At 41.0% G+C, this 19,240-nt stretch overlaps 1 protein-coding gene across 1 annotated transcript in view; it reads left to right on the top strand.

Annotated features, from left to right (window-relative positions):
- Positions 1-2,790: 2,790 nt before the first annotated feature.
- Positions 2,791-19,240, top strand: part of SLC39A8 (solute carrier family 39 member 8) — a 68,623-nt gene continuing 52,173 nt past the window's right edge. Inside the window, exons 1-2 of the mRNA XM_019738930.3 lie at positions 2,791-2,943; positions 3,388-3,862. Of these exons, the coding sequence (XP_019594489.3) occupies positions 3,572-3,862 (291 nt within the window). The 5' untranslated portion in view covers positions 2,791-2,943; positions 3,388-3,571. The remainder of the gene's footprint in view (positions 2,944-3,387; positions 3,863-19,240) is intronic.

The raw sequence follows: 19,240 nt of genomic DNA, 5'->3' as shown, positions 1-19,240 counted from the left end.
CTGCAAAAAATTGGAAACTACTACGAAAAGCAGAATTTGACATTAAATGTCCTTTCCATTGGAGAATTGAATTTTTATTTCTCTTCTAGGTGTTTCATGTTTTGTTCTGATAGATAACTTCCAAATCAGACATTTAGAAATAAAGAGTTTGGAATGGATATTTGTTCTTGTCTCCCAATTTTCCTCTTTCATAGATGACAGAATTGAATCCTGGTTAAGTCAAATGACTTTCCTAGGTTTCCCAGGTGACAGAGTCAGAAAGAGAAAGGACATTTGTCAACAACCTGGCCAGTGTTCTTCACATGTTCCCTTCATTATTATCATTTAAAATTATTTGACCTTTAAGGTGAATTTCTTAGAAAAAGTATAGTTCATACCTTACACCTTATATTTTAAATTAGAAATTCTTTTTTTCAATAAAGATATTGCCATATTTTTGGCCCTAAACATTATCTGAGCAGAGCTTTACTAAGCAGTACATTGGAGTGGAAGATCTAGAAATTAGCCTTACCAATTTGGTAGTTATTAACAACAGTAATTTGGTAGTTAGTGTGGAAGAGAAAAAGGGTTCTATGGAAAGGAACCTCACAGGGTGATCTGATCATAAATTCCTACCTGGGCAGGTCATGGTGCCTCAGCCTATAACTTTTTTAGTAAAGGGCTTATTTGCCAAAAGCAAGCCCTGTCCATTGTTTCTGTGTATCTCGGTTCACACACCTTTGACATGCCTCTTTTTTAGACCCCTCCTTCTAAGGCATAACCACCCTCACAAGAGCATATAATTTTAACCATCCTGTAATGTGATCCCCGCCTTACTTTCTCACTCCTTCATATAATCTTCCTTATGTTCCCTCCTTAATTTCAAATGCATAAAAGAAACTGTAAAATTGTTACTCTCCAGAGCACTTGAGATCTTGCCTCCCTGCAATTGTCATCAGTTTTGGCTTAAACTTTTATAAATATTCTTTACAGGTTTGGACATTTCTTACAGCGACATTAGTAGTTAGAGTTTCAAATACTCTCTCTTAATTGCATGCTTACATTATGGTAACTATATTTGGTAAAGTTGCCAAGCAGGTTATTATTTATTTTACTGTTTATTGTCTTATGGGGTTGGTGGGTCGGAAGAATGTGGGTACAGAGACCAGTACACAGACATGAATGGCTATAAATAAAATTTTATTTTCAAAAATACACATTATAAAATTTGTGTTATTTAAAACCCATTTACACTTGTGGAAAATCCAACATCTTGTCAATGTTTCAGTTCTTTCTGGGAACGAACAAATTGTTGGATGTAGATGAATCATCCAGAGCTTTCATTAATTTCCAAGAATTCACCTTGAGTCCCTGAAGTGAAAAGGAAAAATAGGCAACAAACTATTTTAAGAATCCAGTAAAAATCTTGACGAGTACCATCAGCTGTGTAATTTAAGAGCTTAATGGTGACATGAATTTACTTCTGGCTCTTGGGTGAAACAGTTGCCCTTTTTACACCAATGTAATTCTGTAAATTAATATTAACAAATATACAGATTTTATAATTGGAAAGGACACATCATCAAGATCTTTTTGCTGATCTCTCTTCAAGGCAGGAATCCTTTTACCACTTACCCATGGGTTTGAATCAGTTTTCTTTTTTTTTTAACTTTTATTGATTTTAAGTGTGTTTTTCCAGGACCCATCAGCTCCAAGTCAAGTAGTTGTTTCAATCTAGTTGTGGAGGGTGCAGCTCACACTGGCCGGTGCTGGGATCCAACTGGGCAACCCTGGTGTTAAAAGCATCGCGCTCTAACCAAGTGGGCTAACTGGGGCCCCTGAATCACTTTCAATTATGGAGAAATCCTTCCTTCCCAAAACAGTTGTGCCTTATATTCCTCAGAAACCCCCTCTTGGTAACTTTTCTCTGTTACTGCTGCCTGCTGCACTCCGTAGTTACAATGTAGTTAATCCCTCTCTTTATGACAGGCGGTCAGTTATGTCCACCTAGATACTCATCCTTCTGGAATTTTCTCTCCCTGTCTCTTTCTTTCACGGTGTATCTAAGTAATTCATGGGAGATAAGCTTCTTTCCTCCTCCCCATCTCCTTGCCCTCATCTGAACTTAGCGTCTCTTTTAAAATGTCCTGTTTTAGGAGGCTGTGAACGTACCTGATGAAAGGCAAGAACACTGTGAATTCTTCTTCTTGTCCTTAGCCGTGTAACAGTGAATCATGGTTTCACTTTACTTCTGGACAATTATATCCACGAGACACAATCTTTGTCCCCAAACACCGCATTCACTTTGCACAAACTTGATGACCTCAAAACTAAATTAGCTTTTTTTGAACCCTCATCTGAACAAACATTCATTTTGATCTGAGGATATCCCGTGAGGCGTCAGGAAGGGCCGGCTTGGGCAGTGCTGGCTCAGTGAGCCTGCCACCACACTACAGATTTCGTTTCCCTTTTCTCCTCTGAGTTTTAAGAAGTAAGACAAAAAAGCAATTCCTGCTAATCTCTTAGACAATGCAAGGGACTCCAGACTCTATTCCAGGAAGCGGGTTTTATCAAGGTAACAAAGAGATCACCGAGAGCAGAAAGAAGGATAAGGGACACCGACACGGAGGTGGCATTAAGGTAAACCCCGGGGGGTGAAGGTGGGCAGCCGGCAGGGCTGAGGCTGGGAATGCGCAAAACAAGCGGAGAGGAAAAGCCAGCGGCCCTGCGCCCCGGCGTGGACGCGCGCGGGAGTTCACGCTGGGGGAGTATGTCACCACGTGCTGCAAAGGCGGGGACAGGGTCCTCCTCCTCTTATCTGTACAGGGTGCAGGGCCGGATCTCGGAGTTTCACAACGGACTTGCTAGAGATAGTGGAGAGAGAAAGAGACAGAGAGACTCTGACTCTCACGTGGAGACACAGAGGGACACCGAGAGACAGAAACAAACAGGCAGACAGGCGAGGTGAGAGGTTAGCAGGCTAGCGAGTCCTTCCTACTAGCTTGCCAAGAGCAGCGCTCTGGGAGAGGGAGGGTCCCCTTTAGACACTCAAACACCAGGACACCGAAGGGTCATTTCCTGCAGCTCCTTGGGGACTGCACGTCTCACCCCTTTTAACTTTGCTTTGAGGGACTTGAGCAGAAAGACAGGAAGAGAAGGTGGGGGTTCTACAGCGAGTACGATTTTAATTCTTCAGAACTGGCGGTGGTTTGGGGCTTTATATCCGGGAGGAGCATGTGTCACCACACTGTACGCAAATCCTGGGACGTTTGCAAACCCGGCTCCGGGACAGTTGGCCCCAGGCCCGGCCGGGCGTTCGAGGGCTCCGGCCACACAGTGCTCCCGGGGCCAGCCCGCGGGTGGCCCGGTGGCCTTTATCTCTGCCCCCCTTTGTCCTCTTTATCTCAGGCTCTCCAGGAGGCCCGGGGCCCCGTTCTGCCTATCGCTCCCCACCCCCGGCTGCACCGCCACTTCAATGCCCCGCAGGTCGCGGGCTGCTCCTCTTTCGAAGGCGGCGGAGGACCAGGGGCGCCCCGCGCCACCGCTGACTCGGACCCGCGCCGACGCCTGACCCGCACGCCCTTGGGCACCGATGCGGGCGCGCCCGGCGCGTCCTGGTGCGCTCCAGCCCGCTTCCGGCCCGCGAGGGGCAGCCCCGGCCAGGATGGCCCCGGGCTGGGCGGTGGCCGGGCTCCTGCTGCTGGCGACCGCCAGCCTCGGAGGGGCGGCGGCGGGACCCGGGCTCGCCTTCAGCGAGGATGTCCTGAGCGTGTTCGGCGCGAATCGGAGCCTGTCGGCGGCGCAGCTCCGGCGCCTGCTGCAGCAGCTGGGAGCCGGCCGGGCGGAGGGCGCCCTGCAACCTGGGCAGCTGCACTTCAATCAGGTACGGCGCCGGCTCGGCGGCCCTTCCGTGCGGGGGTTGTCGGTCGACTTCCATTTGTACATGAACGGTATTTATGTGGGAAAAGTGCTGGAGAAAGAATTTCGTAAGGTTTTTCAACTATGAGGCGGTCAGTGATTGGTGGCACTTGATTTTCACCAGACCGGTCTCCTTAGCCGGGGTTAAAGGGCTGGTGGTGTGGAGGGAGCCAGAATTTGAAGTTTTAAGCCTGAGCGGTCAGACGTTTGTAGTTGTAAGATTTTATAGAGAAGTTTATGAAGTAGTTGAAGGGGAGAAGAATCTTAAGAGATGCTTTCTAGGCAGGATCGGCGTGCTTATATCTCCCAAGCAAAGATAACCCCCCCTCGTTAACAGTTGCTGGGTGAGTAACAACTGCCAAGGAGATATAACGTAGTTGTCTTTCCTGCCTACGTTACACGAGGCATTTCGACCTGAAGGGACTTATTGTACAGAGAGCAATTAAGATCATACCTGATGTTAAATTTCAGAAAGGATGGTATTATAGATTCCTGGTTATTTACATAATGCATATTCTGTGATTATTTCTTCAAATTGTGAAGTAGGCAAAGTGTGCTTTCTGCATCCTCCCCAAACTCCTCCCTACTTTTAAAAACGTTGTTAACTTGATTTTTTCCCCCTTTCTGCTCTTGTTCCAGTGACAACTGATGATGAATAGCAGTGTTTTCCGTATTGTCCGTCACTTCTGGGCGGTTAGTTTATGTTACAAGAAGCTTTTGTGCTCCAAGATGTTTGGGAAATGCTGCTTATTATTCTCCACTCTTGGAAATTTAGCATTTCGCAACATATCTGGACTTAGATGACAGTTAGGGAGACTTTAATCCGATAAACTCCTTGCTAAGAACATTATCGATAGGTTGGCATTCTTTTGGTTAGAAATGTCTTATCTCCAGGAAAACACATATCAAGAATTAGAATTTTCTGATGCTATGAGGTATCAGAGGGCGACCTCCCTTTGAACTGGAGGGGTTTTGTGATCCACTTATGCAGGTTCTTTGTAAACTACTCTTATAGTGCCAGTCTGGCATGGTTTAATTAAACATTTGGTTTAATGTCTGAGAAATGGTATGTTGGAAAAACTGAAATTCTCCCATATTATATTGACATTTTGGAAAATAAAACAAAGCAAACCACTTCCTAAGTATTTTCTGTCTACTTGCAATCTCTTCAAGTAGGGAAAACAGCTGAGCTGACTAAAGTATTTCTAGGTAGCAGTCGGGGTGGTCATATGCTTGGAAAGACGCTTGGGGACTTGACTTGCAGCTGCATATCTGTAGCCCACACATTGTTTTGACATAAATTATCTCCTTATCTTGCAATGTCTGGAGGTGTTTACAAATTATAAAAGGACAAAAGACCCCTGAGCCACCCCATGGAAAAGACTGGAAAATATGCCTACATTATTTAAGAAAATTGGTTAAGTTTATTAGTAATATGATTCCCAGTTTATGAGTACATAGGATGCCTCAATAGATACATTATATGTATGTTGACACTTTGTTTCTCATTTCATGTTTACATATTTAATTACTCTCATTATGTCCATCAAAAAGAGACAGGAAAAAGCCCATAATTTGAAAACAAAGGGAAGCCAAGGAAAATGTATCACTTAATCAGATCTAACAAACAACTATTTGATGTTCTAAAAAGTCCTGATGAAAACAACAATCATCAAACAAAATGATGACAAAGGAACTGCCATTTCAGAAGACTCTATTAATTTGCCAGCATTCATATCTGCTCCAGCAGGAAACCATCCAATTTGGAGCAACTTTTTGGGCCATTTAATATCTCCATACCTTAAAGTATGTAACTTGAGTTTCCTCACCTGCAACAAAGTAGAATAAATAATGTATGGGCCTACTGTGAGAAGCTTGCTTTTCTGACTTTGAAAAAGTCTGAGAAAATAGAATTTATTTCTATGGACCAGGGAATTATTGACTCTTCTGTGAGATCTATTTATTTATAAATGGCATTGTTCTTTTAGATAAAGGCTATGATATTTGTTAGGTCAGCTTTTCTCAGGTCAAGACTACTGTACTCTGGAGGTTAGACAATTTGGAAGGGTTTCTAATATTTTTTTCAGTATCCCTAAGTACTGTTAAATTAACTTGCTGCTTTGGGAGACCAAAGTGGTCTGATGACAATTTGGTCTGGTAACAATTGAACAATTGATTTTATTGTGTTGCTTCTTATGGTTACTGAAGGTACAAAGATCAGGTAGAAGAGGCTACTCAAACAGTGAGAAGAGGCAGCTCCTTTAGGTCCGTGGGTCTCCAAAGTTACTGGGTGTAAATCTGATGTATGTCAGGGAGTTCGCAGAATATATTGGGACGCCCCAACTGAATGCCTATTTAGGGTGATTAATTTAGGGCATTTAACAATGGCCTCAGTGCTACCTTTTGTTTATTCAGGTGTTCCTTTCTCATTCTCCAAATGTTCTTTTCTCTTCATGTCCTCTTCCAAACATTTCACCTCCAAATTCTTATGGTAGAAACTGATTAAATAGCTTGTTAAAAAAAGAAGATCCTCATTCTGCAAAGTATCACACTAAACTGATTCGAATAAATCAGTGCCCCAGGGAAGGGTAGTGAGGGTGCTGGAGACGTTGGAGTGGGTATGGTAGCTTGGCCTGTGAGGCAACCTTTGTTTCCCACCATCACTCAACCCTACACCTTGCTTCTCTCTCTCTCTCTCTCTCTCTCTCTCTCTCTCTCTCTCTCTCTCTCTCTCTCTCTCTCTCTCAACTCTGTTTTCTTTTGGTAAGTATCTTGCAGCACATCTCCTGCATCTTTTTTCCCCCTTTCACATTCCTATCACCTGCTTGCCTGAATTTTGTTTGTAAACCCCTTTTAGTTCATATTCAGTCTTCCTGAAGCAATATTTGGAGTATGCTTATCTTCTTTCAGAACTCCTCCACAACTGTCTCTTGGCTGGTGAAGTCTAAATCTTGAGCCTGGCATCCAAGGCCCTGCATCGCAAGGTGGATCCTGAGAAGACCACCTACCTCGCCAGACCCAGCACCCACAAAACGAAATTATTTACTCCTCTGTAAATTCACCTTATACTTTTGTTCAGCCACTTATTGGATTATTATGTCCCTTGCACCCTGCCTTTTCCAGCTGGAATGTCCTTTTCCTTAAATTGCCCTATCAAAATCCTACATTTTAAAATGCTCAGTTAAACTCCATAACACGTTTCTAGGGCACCACAGCCGCACTGACACACTGTTTTCTCTCTCTTTTTAATCCCTTTTTATTATGGTAGTGACAACTATTCATGTATTCAACAAATATTTTAGATGACTATTATACTCAAATTAGAGTGGTCATTTTAAAGAACAAATCTGATCCCATCACTTGTCTTCTTAAAACAATTAAATTCCTTCAAAATAAACTTCAAACACTAGTGTGGCTTTAGCCCTTTCATGATCTGATTCCTGTATATTTCTCAAGCCTTATCCTTTGCCACTACCCCCGTCTTCATGGGCTGCCTGTAGTTCCTCGTTTTCCGTATACATCTGCTTATGCTTCAGGTATTGGTTTAGTCATTACTTTTTCTGAGAAGTCTTTCTTGATCTTCTCAAGGATCTAGTAGGAGCCCCTTCGATGTGATCCTGTAGGAACTGATGCCTGTGCAATCCTAACATATTATCTATTGCACTTATGATATGTAAACAATACGCATCAAGTTTTTCTTTTTATGTGGCTGCAACTTCCCCCTTTCTTTGCCCACCCCCTGCCACCCCCCATTAATATAAACAAATTGAAAGGAATGACCTGATATCTCTCTAGGGGCCAGTGTAGTGCTTGGTATATAACATGTATTCATTATGTGTTTTTTGAATGAATGAGTGAAGACAATTTAGTATAAGTAATATAATGTGGGCCCTCACATGCCTTGACAGTTCACTGGGGGAGGTTTCACATATGCACATGTAACTATCGTGCATGATAGAATGATATGTCTAGTGAAAGAATTACAAATGAAAATGGAATGGGATCAGACTTGTGTTTTCAGAAAATTCATCTGCATGAAACTGGGGGAAGTGTTGCAGGCAAACTGCGTTGGTTTGCCTGAGATGTAATGATTGCTCGAACCTAGAGACAGTCAGGAGGTAGCATAAAGGCTCTGCCTTAGTCAGGAAATGCAGGCATAGCTGACGAGTAGGCAAAACACCCCAAAGACAAATATTTTTTGCTTCGATCTTTTGCCAGTAGTGGTCACTTAACTATTGTTAGATCCTTTTCTTCTTTAGCTTTCTGGCCCAATAACTCCAGAAGGAGAAGCAGTGAGGTAACTTGGTTTATTTCAATAGGTGGCCAGGCTAATGATGTGTAGCAAACAGAAGGTGTGTGTGTGCAGGTGTGGTCATTACATACACATTGTATGCATAGCTTGTTGTCATCCACTGTCCTTTTTCCTGGGGTGGGGATCAGTGTGGATTAGATGAGGGAGGTTCTGGGAAGCACTGACCATGGATGGAAGAGAGAAAGAGCACCTGTTATTTTTTAAATTTTTATTATTATTATTTTTAGCCTTTATGTTCTGAGAAATGGTAGGGGTACATATCTTCTGGGAGTGCCTCCTCGCTTGCTTGTTCAGATGAGAAACTGGAAGGGTGGGACAGAAAGGCGGGACAGAAGGGCGAGGTTGTCCTTAGGTCTCTGGTCATTTTTTCTTCAAGACAATGGACCTATTCTGATCTATTACATCACTCTCATTTAAGTTGACTTTGTACAGTGTGATCATTGTTTTCAAGAGGTTTTGGGAAAATGAAGAATACTCATAATTCATTGGACTATGATGTTGTTCGAGGGTGAAGCAAAAGTGAAAGGGACACCGTACTGAGACGGTATCTTCAGGCCAAAAAAGAAAGTAGGCAACTCCATAGTATATAACAGAATATATTATAGGGGAACTTGCTTACGGGAAGATTAGGTCAGAGTGAAAGTGATGACCCAGTAGTGTGTGCAGGTTACTCTCTGTTAACAGACCCTGGTGCAGTACTTTTTAAAAACTATAATTGGGTACTAATGATTGACAAGACAAAGGGACAAAGAACGCAGTAGCTCCTAGTGATCTTATGATAGGTGATTGCTATAATCAATACTATTACCAGTTTGATATCTGTCTGGGTTGTCATGCCTGTCCAGCTATTACTAACAAAAATAGTTATGGCTACATTTTAAGGAACACAGATAGTCATCAACTGGAAAACTTTGATATATTTGCTAAGAACAGGTAGGTTGGTCAAAGGTTCCAGCATGAAACTTAAAAATGAAATGAAATCCAGGACACAGAGATGGAACTGGTTTTGTTCACATTTATGTCTATCAGACATCAAGAGCTCAGTTTGCCTCTGTGTCAGGTATTATTGGGATGCATATGGGAAAAGGCCCGTCATTTATTTGTTCCATATCTAACTCCCAAAATTGCACCTTTACCCACTACATGGGCTCTTCGTACATAACATAAGTAATTATAGCTAGAAATTATCAGTCTTTTACTATATGACACAACTCTCTTAACCATTTTAATTGCATGATCACATTTCATACTCCCAACAATTTTATGATAAAGGTTCCATTATTCTCTTCATTTTACATATGAGAAAAATGGGGTACAGAGAGGTTAAGTAACTTGACCAGTGCCACACAATAAGTGGTAGACCCTCAGGCAATCCTAAACAGGTGCTGTAGTGGATTTTTTGCATTACAGGCTAGAAAATTATACTCTCTTTAGCCAGAGCAATTATTACGTTAGATTTTGCACTATGGGTAGAAGTTATTAGTTATTAATCATCAATCGCTCGCCTAGCTCCATTGGTTAGTCATGTTAAGGGAACCGTGCTAAGAAACTACAGAGATGACGATGGTCCTTGTCCTCAGAGAGCTTATAATTTAATTAAGAATTAAGATGGAAACTTGTGAAATGTATGCAATGCAAGGTAAAACTGGTGCAGTTATCACTGAAACAAATATTAAGATATATCACAAGGCTGTATGTGATTACTTGTTCAATGAATATTGTTGGTAGCAGGTGCTCTACTAGTTTAGAAGGGTAAGGGGTCCTTTTGGGAAATGCCTCATGAAGGAGTTACAAATCAGTCCGTTCTCCTTTGGTAGAATTTTGCTTATCTGGTTTGTTTTTAAAAAATATTTATCGATTGAAGATCTGCCTCTACCCAGTGTATTTCTACTATTAATCACAAGATGGATTTCCCTGTGGGTTATGTAAATTCTCTTTCATAGAATGAAATTTTCTTTTGTTCTTTCTTATATGATGCATTGTTTTTGTTTTTTTTTTTTCAGAGGAAGTATTTTGGCAACAATAGTTTTCCTAATTCTGAGTGTCTAAAGTTTTCCTGGAGAAAGGCGTATTCATCAACTGTGCTTTCTTCTCTGTATAGGCTTCACCTATGAGAGAAAACACCTCTGTCTAGGGTTAAAACATTCAGTCTTGTTCTCATTTTTATGCCAGAAGGCGTCTGCCAGTGAATTCCCTGTCTCGCCAGGCAGTGTAAGGTGTAAGTCCTTTATCGCGCCTATGAAGCAACTGCATTGCTGACTGCACATCTCTGGAGAAAGTGGTCTGCGCATGGGCAACAGGAAATGAGTTGAAGCGACAAGGGAAGAAGAGTAGGTGAGCAGAGGACTTGAACAGAATTACCAGTAACTAGGCAAGTTATTGCTGCTTCGTGGGAGTTTGCACTCTCTGCACAGTTACTCTGAGGGGAGGGGTAAAGTCTTCCCCTTAATTGGGTGAGATCTTTATTTCCCTCTAGGGATGTTTGAAGTAGAGGAGCTGGGTGGGAGATCTGCAGTTTTTCTGCTTTCCGTGGATCACAACATGTTCCCGTTTCCTGATGATACCTGTCTCGGAAGATGGTTAAGGACAGAGACTTCATATCCCGATCATAAAACCCATTGCTTTTCAACTATAACTGTAGTTTAAGCTTTTTTCCCTTTAAATGTACATTTAATATATATTTGAATCTCCTATGTTATTAATTTCTTATCAATATCAATAGGACTTAGGGGAGAAAAATGGGAATATAAATAGGAATGAAAAATAAGGCCTGAAGTTGAGGTCTGACATTCTTCAGGGAAAAGAAAAGCAGCCCATTAATGAAGACAGCTTGATGTGGTTGGGATTGAATTTGGGAGTTACTTGTATTCAGAGTGGCATTTCCTCAAGGGATTGTCCGTACTACTAAGTGCAAACAGTTAATATTAGGATCATTTACAATGCAATTTATTTAAAAACAATGTTACTAAACTCTAGACAACCTAAGAAAGTATGTAGTTTTAAGAGAGTTTTCCCATTTCCAACTCCAGATAACAGTAGGTTCCTGTTTGTAATTGAAACAAATTTATTCTGAGACTATTCCCAGTTGTCTGTTTCTGGAGCCAAATGGGTTCATTGAGTCTTGTGATTTGTTTTATGAAGAAATGAAGCTATTAATATCATTGAATTACTTTCGTGATGATGGGATTTCGGAGTTTAGAAAATCTTCAGAATGGAACCTTGTTGAATTTGGTTTCTGTCTTCTTCCAAAGATCTGTTGTCTTTGTTGGCCTGAAGTTTAAGCAGAACAAAAACAAAAATCTGTGAATCCAGATCAAAGGCATTGCCCTGAAAAGTAGAATTACAGCTTCCGAATCCAAATATTTAATATCTTGACTTCTTCATAACTACCTGAATAGTTAGAGGGAAAAAAAGTGAGCATTAGTAGGGCCCCTAAGGGTTTAGTTCTATGAACCTAACTAAAAAATAACCCAGAGTTATTGATTTATTGGGTGAGCTTCTCAGCTCTCTAACTATAGTAGAAACTACAACATAATGGTTAACAGTTTGGCCTCTGGAGTCAAACAGACCTGGGCTGAAATTCCACTTGTCACTTTTTAGCCGGGGAATCACAGGTAAATGACTTAACCTCCTTAATCCTTAATTTTTACATCTAGGAACTAAAAAAAATGAACCTTGTAGGACTGTTGTTTGAACTGAAAAAATAAGAACAACAATAACATTTATTGTTACTTACTATATATTTTAGGCACTTATATAATTAGTGTATTACATGTGGTAAGCCAAACAAATAAGATATATTTTTCATTACTTGTGTTACTTGAAGTAATAAATAATAAATAAGAAATAAGACAATGCATGTAAAATACTTAGCAGCATGCCTGGCTCAAATTATATGCTCAGTGCATAGTTATTATCATAATACTATATTATTTGTTATAGTTATACTACCCTCAACAAAATCGTCTAAGGTTTGAGCACTTTGCAGTCAGTCAGTTTGTAGAGGAAAGCACTGCTACCAAAATACAGCTAGGATTAATTAAATACAAATTTCAGTGAGAAATGTGTCAGCCCAGTGACTTTCGTTTCAGCATTAGTTTCCATGGCAACTCTTACCTTGAGAAAGGCTTTTACCGTTTGCCTCTACTTTCCTCTCATCAAACACTAGTGATAGATTTTTGAAAATGTAAACCTTAGGGGTGGAGCCTAATGCAATAATCTGAATATTTCAATATGTATTGAAATTATGAACATACCCTCTCCTCCATAGGGACTTCTGAGGCTGTGTTTAGGAATTGATTCTGTTTTCGTCCAAAATTTACATCACTATTGAAATGTGAATGGCTGGGAGTCCTTATTATAATTCTAGAAACTGGTATAATTGTGGTTTTAAATTTAGACTTGCTTCAGGACCTCTGTATGGGTTTCGCAAGCTAAAAGAATTCAGGGCCCTCTGCGCTGAGCTGACCTCGTTAGTTGGTAAAGCAGGTAAGAGAACAGGAGCCATTTGGTCTTACTGGGAAAAGCGAGAGATGTGTCTTTTCAGGGACAGTGAAAGAGAAAGTTAGCCCAATTCGGATGAATAGGAACGGCAAAATCAGTTTTATATATGTGTACATAGTATATATTGAACACATGTGCTAAAAGTACACAGACCCATTTGTGAATGGATGCACGTATTGATGAAACCAGGTAATTGAGTGTGTATATCAAATCATGATGTGCTACAGTTTTCTTTAGGAGCAGGCGTCTCAGAATCTACGTATATCCTACAGCAACACAGATTAATGAGAAAAACGAGACATTGGCTCTGTCTCTAATCTTGGAATGAATGCCATTTAAGGACATGTTCTGGGTCAGGCCTTCACACCAGCAGGGGAAGTAGGTCTTGTCCTAGAGGAATGATAGCTAACGTTTGTGGCATAACATCGTGCTCAGTGCTTTCTTATACACCGTCCCATGAACCCTCCTAACCTCACGGGGTAAGTAATCTACCTATTGCCATGGGGAAACCACGTCGTAGCTACTAGACTGAATGCCTCACGCAAAGTCATAGCTCTGAAGCGGCAGAAGGAGGAATCCACTGCAGGGTAACTAGACTTCAAAACCTATTCTCTTTCCACTGCTGCTCCTACTGCTGAAGACTCTCATCCCATGGAGGGGCTGGTTTATTTTTCAAAAAAGTCAAATGCCTCCTATGACATCCAAGTGCCTGGATGTCAAGGTAGAACTGATGCCACTTTCTTGAAGCCAGTGGGAACTGTATGGTCACTTGGAGCAGGAAGATGTTCTCTGCTGGTTTTCCTCCTGTTTTAATAAAACAAGAGAAACAATTGTCATTATTATTTGTCCTGCTGAGGCTGTCTCTGCAATAGTCAGGGCTAGATCTAAAACCTGATAGTAATTCCTCCCCAAGCTGTTTTTCAACTTTGCAACGTTACTTCCTCAGTTTCTCCAGAAACTGAGGCACAAATAAGTCATTGGCAAAAGTCACCACATGCCCCAATTTGTCTGGGAGAATGTGTTCATTCCAATTTTGAATCGTCAGTTCTTCTCCACTGTGCTGGTTTCAGGCACATGCCAGGGAGCCCTCTGCTGTGAATCCCCCAAATAGCCCATCGTCTGTGCCCTACTTCCTGTATGTAACTGGACGGAGGAAATGTATGAATTCCTATTCCACTTCTTCACCTTCCAGTCATTCCTGAACATAGTGTGGTCTAGCTCTGTTCCCAACACTTCTTTGGAAGGACTCTATAAGATGCCACTCCAAACCTTATTGCTAAATACAATGGGCATTTCTCAGGTTTTACCTCTCTGTTAATTTTGATGGTGTTGAACACATCCTACTTGCAACACATCCTTTTTCTTCCCTGTGTCTACCTTGGTTTTCTTACCTCTCTGGCTGCTGCGTTTCAACTTCAATGTCCTCTGCCCAGTCTTCAAATGTTGGTTTTCCTTAGGGTTCTATCTCAAGACCTCTTTCTTTTAATTTTACACACTTTTTCTGTACAACCTCAGTCCTTCCTACGTAGTTACCATCTATCTGTTTTCTAAAGGGGTCGGCTTGGTTCAGATTTCTCTTGTGAGGTTCAGCTTTGCACAGCCTGCTGCCCATTGATGTGTAACTCTCTCCCTTCCCTACTCGACAGACCTAAACCTGTCCCACATGGAATTCTCCAACTCCATCCTTTCTCCATCCAAACCTTCTGGTAATTCTGTTTTACCAATCTAAGTGATTAGCATTACCACTGTTCAGTTGACAAAGCTAAAAAACTTGGTGTTATTCTTGACTCCTCTCTCTCCCTACTTCCCATATCAAATGTGTAGAAGTCCTGTCACAATAACATCAAATATCTGTAATCTCTCTAAACGCCAGTGTTCTCTTGTGCGATGGCGATAATTCTGCCTACTTTATGGGATTGTTGAGGAGATGAATTACATATGGTATCTTGCCATTCTGTCTGTGCCTGACATGCTGTAAGTGCTCAGGAATATCTGCTGTGTTGCTGCTGTGACCCACTGTATCCAGTCTCCTCCCATGTCCCTCTCTGTCATCCACACTGCTGCCAGACTTATATCCTTAATACGCACGTCTGATCACGTCACCATCCTCAAATGGCTTCTGATTACTGTTAGAATAAAACCTAAACTCCTTGCTTGGTATTTAAGGCCTTGCATTATCTACCCCTACCTCCATGTTTCTCCAACCTACCTTTCCTCCACAAGAGAGAGAACGGCCACATCTGGCAGTGTCCTTATTGGGAATGGGAACTGCTCAGCTTCCACGAGGCACAGTCCATGGCAAAACAGAATCAAAAGCCACCTCTGGGGGTCATTTGAATGGGATGATATTTCATTTCTGCTGTGACATAATGGGCACAAGATCAGATAGCCCCATTATTTTGTAATATTTAATGGGTACCATTTGACAAGATAGCCAAGTAGAGAAAACAGCCCATGTTTTGAGAAAAGGAAGAAGAGTTAAATACTGGAAAAAATTATTTTTTTTCTCCCATAGGTTCTGGATGTAGCATTCATTTGCTAGCCTTAAAAATGTCTTTTAAATAATTGCTTTATATATCAATCAGGATTCTTTCATTTGAACATGAAACAACCTTAACTTTAATTAGCTTAAGTCAAAAAGGGAATTCATTGCCTCAGGTAACTGAAGAGTTAAGGGCAGAACCAACTTTGGGCACAGCTGTATCCAGGGGACCAGTGATGGTATTGGAAACCTGTCTTGTCTCTACTTACAGTTCACCTTCTTTCACACGGTGGGAGAAAATGGAATAAGGAGTCCCCAGGCTCATAGCAATCCTAGTAGCTCTTCAATAGCTCTATCGGAGAGCGGACAGGTCTGAGTCTTATGCTCCCTGGTCAGCCTCACTTAAATCACATGGGAGGCTTCCATGGCAGTAAGGCCGTCTGCTGCTAGATGATGGGAGTTGTCTTACGCAGGCAAAATCAATAGGCATCCACTGCATTTTACCCGCCTAGGTTATTTCTTATGTTTTGGGCTTATCTTGCTCTGTCTTATTCTCTGGCTCCTTTCCTTGCTTTCATGAGAATTATATATGTATCCCCCAAACTTCTGTCTCCTTTCTGTGTGCTCTCTCCTGATGATCACCTCCGCTCCCATTGAGTTATTATCTCCTCCTAGAAGAGAGCCGTAGCCTTATATCTGGCCTCTATCTTTCTCAGAGAAAGCTCACTCATCATTTCCACCTGGTGTCCCAAAGGCATTGCAACTTAAAATGTCTAAAGCCACACTGACCACCATCCTTCAGGTGTTTCTCTTCCTGGGTTCCCTAATCACACCACTAGGCACATCCTCTTCCCACTTTCCCAGAGTTTGAACCTCAGAGTAGTTTTGACTATTTTCCTCTGCATATCATTTCTCCCTGGTGTGAACTTTCATAGTTCTTTATCATTATGCCTTTTATGAATCTATCACTTTCTCTCTGGTTTTATAGATATTGGTGTATCTGATTTATTTCTGCCACAATTGTTTAGGTTTATTGACGGAAGGCATTACGACTTATTTATCTCTGTAGTACAATAGTGCCCCCCTTATCCATGGTGTCAGTTACCAATGGTCAACTGTGGTCCAAAAATGTTCAATGGAAAATTCCAGAAATAAGCAATTCATAAATTTTAGGTTGTGCCTCATTCTGAGTAGCATGATGAAATCTCTTGCTGTTCTGCTCCATCTTGCCCAGGATGTGAATCATTCCTTTAGTGAGGGCTGAAAAAAAACAAAGACAAAACTTTTCCTCCCACCTTCTAAGTTCTTCTACCTGGGCTAATAATTCAAATGACATTCAGCAGATTAACAGAAGAAAATAAAATTTTAATATGTGTGCATGGGAAATTCACATAAGCATGAAAATTCCAAAGACAGTGAGGAAAAATTGGGTATACATGTCATTTTTGACAAAGAAAAAAAGGGAGGAATCGGATTTTAGATTTTAAACATGAACGTGGGAGATTTATAGGTAATTGAGGAAGACTGGAACACACATGACAGGCAAATCCTGCCAGGCACCCGAGTACCCAAGGGACACAATGTGTGATCCAGGTACCAGACCCCTACCTGAAGCCCTTGTATCCAGCACACTCAATTCAAATTAGGCTAAGGGGAACTTCCTAAGATCCTCTGCCTAGAGTAGGCCTTTCCATCTGAATGTCTTTGGCAGAAAAGTGGGAGGTTCAAAGATTCTTTCTGAGTCTTTTGTTTCTTAATAACCAGCTCAAAATCAGTATCTCTAACGGCACAGTTTTGGGGGTGGCAACACTTTGGTTCCATTCACTCTGTCCATCATATCCGTGCTGTGGATGCTACTTGCCATTAATCACTTAGTAGCTTTCTCAGTTATCAGATCAACTGTCCTGTTATTGAAGTGCCTGTTCAAGTAACCTCTACTTTACTTAATAATGGCCCCAAGGCACTAGAGTAGTGATGCTGGCAATTGGTGGTATATGCTGAAGAGCAGCGGTAAAGTGCTTCCTTTAAGTGAAAAGTTCTCAATAAGGGAAGAAAAAAATCGTATGCCGAGGTTGCTAAGATCTATGATAAGAACGAATCTTCTATCCATGAAATTGTAAAGGAGGAGAAAGAAATTCATGCCGCTGTGCTGAGAGAGAGAGAGAGAGAGAGAGAGAGAGAGAGAGAGAGAGAGACTACATTCACATAAATTTTATTACAGCATATTGTTATAAAATCTATTTTATTGTTAGCTGTTAATGTCTTACTGTGCCTGATTTACAAATTAAATTTTATCATAGGTGTGTATATATAGGAAAAAACAGTATCTATGGAGTTCAGTTCTATCTAAGGTTGCAGGCATCCATTGAGGGTTTTGGAATGGATCCCCCGTAAATAATGGGGAGCTAATGTATTTCTTTTTTGGTTGTCATCCCCCAGTGTCCCCCACTTTCCATTTCTCCCATCAATATTATACCCTGATTTTTAAGATTCAATAAGTATTTTTTGAAAGGAAGAAAGAGTTTATGTGATATATAGTATAATTACATAGTTGGTATTGTTAAAGAAAACCAGAGCCTGGCAGTAGTTAAAACAATAAAAACAAACTTTATTCAAGGACCATTGCAAGAGGAGAAAAGTGGTTTCAGTACAGAATTGGGCTCAATTCTCAATACAACAAGGACAAGCAGAGATTTACAGCCAAGAAGCAGGGTGGGGGGCAGTGGATGGAAAATTATTAAGAGGAAACATCAGGAGTGTGTGGGGGGATTTGGTTAAACAGACTTAACAGGATTTTTGTTGAAGGCAGGTCAGGGTGATCACATATCAGGGGTTGGGGATTCTCTCTAAACTGACTTAGCAGGATTCTTCCTAAAACTGGTCAACGCAGGCCCCACAAGGACACTTGCAAGGTTGAAGCTTACAGGGCTTAGAGGAGCCTGCGTACAGGTTGTCAAGTAGAGAGTGTGTCATTATCTGAACTATGCAATTTTAAGTCTTGTTGAACTCCTTGGCATTTATTATAAGCAGATTTCAACTGTATAAAATGTAGAGTGAAGAACTTGACCTTGAATCATTCTCCACCACCACTGCCCTTGCACCAGCCCCTAGCACTCCTTCAAAGATATGTCTGGGAAAGAAACAGAACAAACAAACAAATGAACAAACAAACAAACAAACAAATGATTTGACTAGTCAGAACTGGTGAGGAAGAAGAAATAGGGGAAGCAGAAAAAGAAATGTATGAAACTATTTGCTGAAATGATTTTGACTGTGATTTGACGTCTCATTTATGATATGTATTTAAATCCCCTTACCTCTTCTCTTCTACCACGTACCTTACTTTGATTTGTCATGTACTCGTATGTAAGGCCCATTTGAGATCACCTTAATGTGGCAAGAGACTAACGAATAGTTTAACTTAAAATTGAGAAAATGTCTTTAGGAAAAAGTCAACCCATTAAACATTAGGGCATCTGCTGGCTGGAGTTTGCCTCTGATAACACAAAGCTCAAGAGGCCACAGCAAACATCAGACGACACGCTTGAGAATAGCAGTGTTGTAAACACAGACAGAAGAAAAGCTCAGTACATAAAGGTGAAGCAGAGGGTGAAAGCTCAGGAAGTTATATTGAGGCACATACTATTCTGGCTGATCACTCTGAGTTGTTTTTTGAGGAGTCCTGTGGATCCCAGTAGTTTCAAAATTTATTCATTGTTTATTTTGGAGGTGAATGGGTATGTTTAAGCGGATGTTTGAACTTCCTCAGTGGTTCTACTGGTTTTGTCGTCACCCTCCCAATTCAGGCTCTCATCCTGTTTGTCCCCGCTCTGGGAAAACTGCCCTTTCTTAGGCAACTTCTTTATTTGTTTTAGGTTCAACTTTGTTAAATTAAAGCATAATAAAAATCAATACACAAATATCTGTTGTGTTTCTATACACTAATAACAAACTATCAGAAATAGAAATTAAGAAAACAATTTTATTTACATTTGCATCAAAGAAAATAAAATATTTAGGAATACATTTAACTAAGGATGTGAAAG

Source organism: Rhinolophus sinicus, chromosome 1 (genome assembly GCF_057876585.1).
Source record: "Rhinolophus sinicus isolate RSI-liver-muscle chromosome 1, RSI-T2T, whole genome shotgun sequence".
Lineage (NCBI taxonomy): Eukaryota > Metazoa > Chordata > Mammalia > Chiroptera > Rhinolophidae > Rhinolophus > Rhinolophus sinicus.
Note: the sequence above shows the minus strand (reverse complement) of the source record. Positions and strands in the feature narration are given on the sequence as shown.